Source organism: Falco biarmicus, chromosome Z (genome assembly GCF_023638135.1).
Source record: "Falco biarmicus isolate bFalBia1 chromosome Z, bFalBia1.pri, whole genome shotgun sequence".
NCBI lineage: Eukaryota > Metazoa > Chordata > Aves > Falconiformes > Falconidae > Falco > Falco biarmicus.
In genome coordinates this window covers 66,812,559-66,822,495 of record NC_079311.1, presented here as the reverse complement: position 1 = coordinate 66,822,495, position 9,937 = coordinate 66,812,559, and the positions used below count along the sequence as shown (strand labels likewise).

The following is a 9,937-nucleotide window of genomic DNA, read 5'->3' as shown; positions in this document are numbered from 1 at the left end:
TCAGGTAACAGCTAAACCAGCTCAGCTGTTTTCCCCAGAAAGCCGGAAGGTTCCCCTGTAGATTAACATCTTTTTTCCCCTGCTCTTTGCACACAGCAGTGGAAAGGGCAGAGCAGTTACCTGATTTGCTGTGGTGTTGACCCTAGTTCTCTGGAGAGCACCCCAAATGATGGTTTAGTCTCTCTGTCCTTGTTCATTTGGTATTTTTGCAAAGAGTACCTACCACTCACAGCTGTGGGCTCCCTTCTGGGAGTGGAGGGGGACACCTTTCTCAGAAAGGAAGAGTTTAAACCTGGATTTCCCCGGTATTATATGAATTCCCCCATCGCCATCCCTACCTGCCACCACCCACTTTTTCTCAGAGCATGCAGGGTCTGCAAACACAGTGGCAAGGAAACATGTATTTTAGTTTATTAACGCAGCCAAGGTGTTAGCTAGACCCAGATGATTTATTACCCTGAACTGCCAGCCCGGGGCACCCTACTCCATCACTGAGGAGAGTGTAAATCCAAGGCAAGCCCAAAGAATGCCCAGTCTGACTTCGGTATCTCCTAGTCAAAGCAGGCACTGCCAGGACTCTTAGCTACTGGAAGTGTTGAAGGTTTCACACATGCTGTTGTATGTCATCAACTAAGCAGGAGCGGTGATACCCAGGTCCTTGTTGTGATTTACCTTGGAGTGTAAGAGATCACTAGATAATTCTTCCTTTTTATCAGTGGCTATGGCCAACAAACCAGATTTACATGCGGAGCAACATCCTGGTGCCAAGTGTCTGCTCCCATTACACACCCTGTGATGGATCCCTCTGAGCTAGATTTGGAGGAGCAAATTGGCACAGAGAAGTCACTTCCAGTCTTCAGGCTACAGTTCCACTGTAAAACTGTCTGCATTTCCAACACTGTATTATTTTCAAAGGATGTAGGAGTCCTATGTGCCTGCCCCACAAGCAAGAAAGGCCATGCTGTTCCCTGTGCCTGAGGAACCTTCGAAGGCAGATTGCAGAGACTTTGAGTCAGGCATCTCCTCTCTGAATCACATGCTTGTGTGGAAGCTATTAGTCATTTGTGTCATCCATTCTACCACTGGACAAAAATTTGAGCTCAATGGACTACTTTGTAAATATAAATATATCCTAATAGGAAAACAACTCCCGTTCCTCTGTGGAAACTGTAAACACGAAAATAAAATACCTTCTTGAGATACTTGCTAGATCCACCTTTGGTATTTCTTAAGCATGTGCTGTCAGTGTAACCAGTTGGATGATTTCCCCATACAGCATTAACACAATTCCAGCTACAGCTGCTCTTCGCTTGCTAGATCGTAGTCTCAGTGGGCTCTGCACAACCAACCAGTGCCATCATTTTTGCTGTCTTTCATTTATGATATCAATAGCTAAGAAAGAAAAAAGGTCCATGTCTCACATTATCAGAAAAAGTGTGAAGAAGGTAAGGCAAAATATATTTTGCTCTTTATTTTAAACTATTCTACAGTTAACCATATGTAGCAGGGTTGGTTTATTTATCCCAAAGCAATAAAAGTTGGAGAAGCTGCCAAGCAGCCACACTGTTCCTTGAAATACACTTAACAGGTCCAAGAGCTCTGGAGTTACAAAGACTTTCAGCCATTTGAAGTACTAGAAACTTGCTGTTCCAAAATCTGGGTACTGCAATGGCTTCTCATTGAACTTCCCCATAAACTAAAGAAACACGTGTTGGTGACCTGGGACCAGTGAGCATTAAACCATGTAACAGTCCCATAACAGAGACAATTAAATCTCCTAGGCAGTCAGACTTGTTTGAAGAAAATTACAACATCCACAACTGACAACAACATGAACTGTCTCTGAGGTAATGAGCAAAGCTGCGTTCAGGTATGTACATCCACCCTATATAGATTGTAGCTCTAACGCCCAGGAGGTGATGCGCTGTTTACAGCTGAACTATCATATTTCTCCTGGCAGAGGCTCGGATTTATGTGTATGTTTATATATTATGGTTCTGGGTTTGTGTTTCTTTAAAAGGAAAGTTTTGGTGTGGGGTTTTTTTTTTTTAAAAAAGGAAGTTAAAACTAAAACAGAATGTGGGTACATCTGGGTTTCTTATCAAAGTACTGCCCTCTGCTCACACCTGCCAGACTGAGAATTTCCCAGCAGGGTGGAAGTGGGGAATTCATCAAACCAGAGCAGAGTTCCACTACTGAACAGCCCCCGAGTGCAATTCCTTCTTCTGCAGCTGTACTCATCAAGATGCACGAGATGACCTCTCCCTGATGGCTGAAGCGCTGCAGAGAGGCCGGGCAGAGCGGAGGCTCTTGCCCTCTGTCTTTGGAACAGCCCGGCATGACATGAAATCAGCTGCCGAATGACCAAGGTCTGCCAGGCACAGTCCATGCTGCGGCTGAGCTGGGTGTTGGGGAAACGAGCACCTGCTTCCCAAGCTGTGGCATCACTGTGGCCAGTGAAATGAAATGGGATTAATGTGTCTTGATGTGTGACTTGTGGGTTCAGATTAGAGTGGTCCAGAACACCGACCAGTGGCAACCAACTGTTACCACCCCACTGGCTCCTGAGCAGCACGCACAGTACTGGGCTTCTGAGGGCAGGTCCCACACCCGAACCAAGGACTGCCAAAGAGACATCTCAGAATCCCAGAAATTAGCAAACAGGAAAGACTAAATGAACCTACGACCTGCAATTGGGGGGAAGGAAAATGGGCAGCTTGTCTCACAGAGGGTTATACTGCAGCATTCCTGGCAGCATATAGGACCTGGGATGGACAATACAGATTGACGAAGTTCTGATGCTTGGTACCATCCTATACCAATGCTCAATCTGCTCAGTCTTCACTTATCCCCAACAAATTTATGAGACTGATGACTGTGATGCCATACAAAGGCTTTGCAGCTAAAGCTTCAGTCTGCGAACAACTTCATGTTTAAGTAGTGTACCAGCATGTACAAAGCATTACAACAAAAATAACCAAGCAGCAAGACTGGAAATGAGGAAACAATCAAGTAAAGCAAGCAGAGGCTCCCTGCAAACAGACGTGAAACTATGCATTTCACCAGTTGCAATGAAAGAACATCTTGTTCTGGGACTACATTTGGGATATGCAGGCTCTGGCAGGAATTACTTACCTTAAAATGAGGGAAGATAAATTAATAGTTTCCATCCAATATGCCAGGACAATTATTTTCAGCTCATTTAAAAATGTCCAGAGAATGTACTTCAACATAACATCACAAGGACTGACTTGAAAAAAATGGCGCAGTAGGACGGAGGGCTGTAGCTCAGGACACATAAGCAGATTCACTACTGAACTTCGCCTTGCAGGTAGTAATAGGCTACTACAGCAAATTTGTAGCTGGCACTTACTAGCATTTTAATAAAAGGAAAGACATAAAAGATTTATGACCATTTCTGTCCTACTTTCTTTTCCTCCCAAACCAGTGTTTTCTGAGTTGTAGGAGGGCTTCAGGAAGAGGACCTGACCCCAAGAGTGACTGCTGCTGCTGCTGACACAGATTTCTGCACTCAGGATGCTGAGCCATCACACTGGGGAAGATGCTCCCCCAGCCCATCAGCACTTCTGACATCTCAAGAAAAACGTTCCTTATCTTAAGTTACAGGAACAACTACAAACCAACTACATTCTGATTAACAAAACCTCAAAAATCAGGTCAAACAATGCATTTGGTGTGCGGCTGGAGAGAGTGTATATTTTTGGTCAAGATGAAAATCAAAGACACATAGTACTAATGTATTAACATTTAAAAAATTAGTATTTTATTTCTAAGCATGTACAGTTAAAAAACAGGAAAAGTTACTGAAATAAACCCAGTCCTGTCTGAGCAAGTGCAGAGCAGTGCATTTATTTTGCTGTTACGTTCATGCAAGTGCCCAACACAGCCAGGCAGATGCATGATGTCTCTCCTATTCCAACCATATGTGTTATGTCAGAGGCACAACACTGGGTACAGCACAGCAATCTCAGCACAAGTCCAATTCAAAAAATAAATGTCAGAAACTTGGAAGAACACTGGTACTGTCAGTGGGAACTTGTGCTTCTGCACCAACTGCAGTACTTTACAGGTCTTTAAGAAAACACAAAAACATAAGTGTGTGGGTTATAAACAAAACCATTTATTGATTCTGTGTATGTTCTCAAGGCACTTTCATGCTGCCATTTAGAAGTCCATTTGGTAAGAAAAGGCATCCTTCATAAACCCCATCTTCCCTAAATAAAACACACAACTTCAAGGTTAAGTGAAACAACCAAAAAATACAAAACAGATCCTGAGTACAAACTATGTATAAACAAAAAGAATGCATAAATAAAAAATGTTTTTCTTGGGCATTTTCTAGATTGATTGTGACTTAGGAAACCCAGGATGAGATTCATCCCAGCAAGTTTCTACCATCTCAAAGGTGGACTTTTAGCTAAGCCACTGACCTCAGCTCATCCAGAGGTGACTCCTCTCACCTATATTAAGTATCTCTGTAGGACCAAGATGAACTGTCCTCTGCCAGAAACTATTCTGTATTGTCCACAGGGAAAGCATACACAAACGCAACCAGATTTATTTTGTTTTGACTGGGGATGCAGGGCAGGTAATCAGGAGATTAAAGCAAAATCCATACATAGTTATCAGTTACAATATTACCTCTGTATTTTATATGAAACCTGGTAATCACTGACACATATACTTACATCCATATAAAGTTCTCATTAAAAACATTCCATAATATGGCAGGCATTTCTTATGTTTGTTATCACTAGGGAGAAAACTGAATGCTGGCACATTTCACTGATGAATTAGGCATCTGGGCTGTTTTTATATATATATATATATATTAAAAAAAATACCAAACCTAAAAACCCACAAACCCAAAACACCAAAAAAACCCCCTCAATGCTTTACAAATTCAGCCCAATGCTCAAAATACAATTCCATAATGCCTGACCTACTGGAAATGGACATCTATTGTCAGCCACAAGCATTTTGGAAACAGAGAGCAAGAGTTCAGCCCATTATGCTGAAGCCAAAACAGCCAGCACAAATTCTACCACACTTCTACATTTTTCATGTATGATTTCTTCATCAGACCATGCAAATGCAGAAACTCAGGAAAGCCCATTCAATCGTGGAGTTCTAATTGCATTGCTGTTTTTATGACTCAGTCGCTCCTGTGTCTCATTTTTCACCATTGCCAGCACTACAGTAGCCCTGTGTTCCATCACCACTGCACACAGAGCACCACAACTTTGGGCACATCTGTCTTTGCAATACATTTGCAAACACATTTCACTTCCATATTTCTGTTCAGCCTGTCACAGGTCCACAGCATGGATTTTGTCACTGGACTCCAGCAGATTTCAGCACTGCAATATTTTGGTACCAAATTGGAGGCATAATGCTTCACCTCCCAGTAAGTACTGGAGAACGATGCCTCTTTTGCTGTTGAGAGGAAGGTCTCAGTGGTAGGGAATTGCAAGACAGGATCCTTTAAGTGTCAGGAAACTGCTGGAATTATAATTCTTTACTCCTTGGATGAGACCTTGGAGGAAGTGTAAAGGGACCAGGTTCCTGCTACAGGCTAGAAGGCATTGGAGGCAGGCGGTAGCTGACAGCTGGGATCTGGAGGAAGCTGCTGTCTCCTTGGTGTTAGTAGAAGAGGTCTCAGGAAATGGCAAGAGACACAGAGCTGCACCTCCACAAAGGATGCCGGGGTGTCCCTGCAATGGCTGGCTGCACCACCTCTCTGGCTAAGAGTTTCTAAAAACAATGCAGATCTGTACCAGTCCACCTGGGACACCTGAACATCCCAGCCTTTTACACTGACTGCACTGCTTGGAATTCAAACCTGCTCATGATGGCATCAGGGAAAAATGGAAACGACAGAGAAATAAAAACTGTGTATCAGGGTTCAAATACATTTTACTTTGAGCATATAAAGGGTTCAAATCTCTAGTCTCTAGTGATCACCAGCTTGACTAGCTGAAGATGTGACTTGCATATTTTCCACTGACACAGACTGCTCTCCTTGAAGTGTACTCTGAAAAATGCATTGCCTCAAAACGCACCACAATCACAGCTGACCATGGCAGAGGTCACAAAGATGAGAAAGACTTCCTCCACTGCTCCTGCGTTTAGTTCCCAGAACACAGCAGTAAACAGAGACTTAGTGTGGCCCTCCTCACTAGTGAAAATTTCCCATCATTGAAATATATAAATGACAGGAACACAGACAGTCATCATCAATAACAACAAAAAAAAATCCAAAACAAAGTAGTGTGAAATGAATAGCACCAAGGATGTTGAGGCCATACATCCATTCTATAAAAGTAAAAAATGCAGTACCTAGGCTCAAACAAAAAACATATTTCAGTGTTAACTGAGTGCAGTGCTGAGACTGCATCCTTACACTGACCATGGTGTTTTTACAGAGAAGCTAACTGGAATCTGTAACAATACAAAAGTACAAAAAAAGATGAGAAGTTCAGTGGTTAGTAAGAGACTGGTTAAGATCACTGCACTTGAAGTTAGTTCATTCTATGAAGTCAATAGCTGTTGTCCTCAGTGGAAGAAAGACTGGACCTTAACCAGAGACTGCTCATCACTATTGAGCTTGGTTTTCCAAAAGTACAAAAATGCATACCCTTTGCAAGGAAATTATTGCACAATTTACCACCAGAGTAAAATTAGAGTAGGTAGTACTTGTCATAGCGTGTAAGGTACATGTGTTCAGTACTCTGGGAGATGAAGGGCAAGTCGTGAAACTTCAGAAGCAGTTTGTCAGTAGCTCCACAACACACAGCAGTATGCAGCAGAATGCTTGATTCTACTGCCATCTCCTTGAACATCCCAAGTCCAGAGAGTTGTGTTTGGTCTGCTGAAGGCAGAATTTAGCCCTTTGTCAGGAGCAGGAAATTTTGATATACACTTCCAGACATAACCTAAGCCTAAAGATAATTCAGCAGACAGGCTAACTGGCAGAATTACAGTTTTTGCCACGTGGATTAGAGGTCATGGATGTATTTTATCTGCAGACGTTAAAGGCTAGAGTTCAGTATCAAATGAGGAAAAAGATAAACAAAAGAACAAATGTCTTGCACCAACAGTATTTTACCAGAATCATTTTATACTGTCATTGCTGTACTATTGTTGCTGAGCTGAACTGTAGATTTCCAGCTCAGCCACTTGGATGAACACCTGACAAAATAATCACAGCTTTGTTTCTTTAGTACCAGCCTCCAAACAGCCTTCGGGTCAAAATGACATTATTGACACTAGCACCTTGGCAATTACTTTATAGAAACAGTTGAAAGTTCTTCACATAGAAGGGGTGGTTCAGGAAAAAATACAAGACCTTTACAGAAAACTTTGTTCTTCAAAAAAAGTGATTATATTAAAAACATATAATCCATGACAGAACATTCTGTTTTACCCATCATGGGAAATAAAAAGTACTGCATACACAGGGCACACTCAAAATCTATGGGGTCAAATCCTGCATGGAACTAAGTGGGAGTTTTGCTTAAGTACCAAATGGAAATCCTTTTTTATGGCCACCATAATCAGCAAGATTTTTATTATGTCACAATTTATTTGTATTAATCTATCAAACAGTGTATCATTTGACCTATAATAAATAAGTGTAATAAAAAACAAATCATATGGCAACAATGTATACTCTCTTTGCCATATTACATCAATTAGCGTGACCAAAATTGGCCATAACTACACCCAGTATTGATTGTGCTTCAGAGTTGGGTTTGTTTTTCGACAATACTGGATCATCTCAGGATCAAGGTTTAACCAGCCGTTTTGCAGAGACCATTCTGCAGTTGGAGAAACCACTGCAGAAAGCAGCTGTTCGTGTCTTACTGACACGAACGCTGAGGCTGTACTTTGTTCAGCCCCCTTCAGTAGAGGAGTCACTGTAACGCTAGGTACAGTCAAGCTCTGTTCCAGGCATTGATCTGGACTACCGAGAGCTGCATCTGCTTGGCTTTTGACAAGTGGTTTTGTCGTCTTCTTCTGGCACATTAGCAGAATGCACACAGAAGTAACAGCAACAGTGAGTAGCACAGACACCAGGACCAAGGGAATAATGACGTACCAAGGCTTGCTGCTCTCACCTGCCTGCTCTCTGGGACTCCTGGCATTAACCTGGGTTGTGGTCTTAGTCCCCACAGATCCACTTGTTCCCATTGCCAGACTTAGCAATGGACCTTCCCCATGTAGATTTCCCCAGTGATTCTGCCCTGACCCCATGGTTGGTTCTGTCTTCTGTGGTGCTACTGTGAGCTCTTCATTCTGAGAGAAGCCTGGTGCCTCGTCCTTTGAGGTAGTGTGAATCTTTAAAGTGGTTGTGCTCATTAGGAAAGGCACTTCGGTTGTAAAATCTTGCACAAGTAAACGACCGTGTGGCACAATAGAATACCGAAAATGTCCAACAGCAGGCTGCACAGCATCTGCCCTGAGTATAAAAGTGAATGAGTCATTTAACACATCAGTGCCTGTCATATTTGTATCTATGTCTAGAAGCACAACACCACTGTCAATGTCAGCCTGGGTGAATGTCTGAGTGTCTTCGAACACTGCATCACTCACAAACCTTTTCTTTACAATCCTTCCATGAGAAGGGGGCACTAACACTTCAAATCTAGGATTACTATTTGTCAAATTAGCTAGCTCAGAAGCATCCAGGTCACTGCTTCTGAATTTATAAGCTGCTTGATTTGAAATCTGCATGTCAGGTACAACTCGTATTAAAGGCTTCACTGTGATGTTCAGCACTTGCCCTGTTAGATTACCTTCTGCAGTGAAAAGCATAAACTCCAGTACTTCTTTGGACGCAGCGAGATTTGTCAGGTGGTAAGACAGCCTTCCTGAGTACAAATCTGCCTGCTCAAATTTAGTAACCTGTTCATTTCCAATCATCAGGTGCCCATATTTGAGTGGCTGCGTTATTTCATACATGATATTAGTGCTTTTTCCATTTGTGACAGCTGAAAGCTGAACATTAGTAATAGTGACAGATGTCTGGCCCTGCAGAAGTGCAACATCGGTAAGGTTGACCAGGACAAGAGCAACTGGTGTGACTTCAAGACTGAATAGTTTGTATAAAGGGCGATGTTTACCATCACTCACGCTGAAATAAAACACCCCAGAAGATGAACTTCCATCCTGTACAAACCAAACTTTACCACTGTCAACATCAGCTTGTGTGAAATCCTTTATAGAGACAGTGAGATTGCTTTTCATTGCTAAATAACCATTATTTGGGTTGCTAACAATGGTGTATTTGAGCTCGGCTGGGGCATTATCTAGGTCTTCAACTTTCAGACTCTCTGACCCCAGCACTGACACATCTCCCTGCAGGACTTTCAAGTGCAGCCCTTTAGTCTTCAGTTCTGGAGCTTGGTCATTCACTGGAACAACAGTGATATTAAACATCTCCTCTAAAACTTCACTATGGGGCTTTGTTGCAGGCTTGCTCTTCAGGTTTAACCAAACAGCAAAAGTGAAATTGTCATAACGCGACTCAGAATCATCATGTACGTACACGATTCCAAATTTGTTCAGCATGTACTGGGAGAATTTAGGGTTTTCTTCGGTGACATTTCTTTCTCCAACAAAAATCATGCCATGTTGGGGTAAAGATACAACTTGATACCAAACTTCATACATGGAGCGCTGTATCTCAGGTAGCTTAATCAATAGATTTGAAGCATCTAAATTTGTTTTGTTGATTAACACTCTATCTCCTTCCTGGACTATGGCACCTAGCAGAAAGGAAAAGGGAATCTTAGAAATCAACTATAGATGCACTGTTTCAGAAATCAGAAATCAAACACTGATGCTCAGAAAAGTTTTTCCTTCATGGTATCCTAGATTTCCACATGTCATGGCTAAAAATATATTACCACTG

The 9,937-nt window shown here is 42.2% G+C and overlaps 1 protein-coding gene and 1 long non-coding RNA gene across 2 annotated transcripts in view; one reads left to right on the top strand and one right to left on the bottom strand.

Annotated features, from left to right (window-relative positions):
- The first annotated feature begins 1,667 nt into the window (after positions 1–1,667).
- Positions 1,668–4,848, top strand: LOC130142903 (uncharacterized). The gene is made up of 2 exons (XR_008819562.1): positions 1,668–1,870; positions 3,449–4,848. It is a non-coding gene; the product is annotated as an uncharacterized LOC130142903 (long non-coding RNA).
- The window catches only part of LOC130142902 (chondroitin sulfate proteoglycan 4-like), a 44,427-nt gene continuing 38,611 nt past the window's right edge, over positions 4,122–9,937 (bottom strand). The window contains exon 10 of the mRNA XM_056325372.1: positions 4,122–9,791. Within this exon, the coding sequence (XP_056181347.1) occupies positions 7,741–9,791 (2,051 nt within the window). The 3' untranslated portion in view covers positions 4,122–7,740. The remainder of the gene's footprint in view (positions 9,792–9,937) is intronic.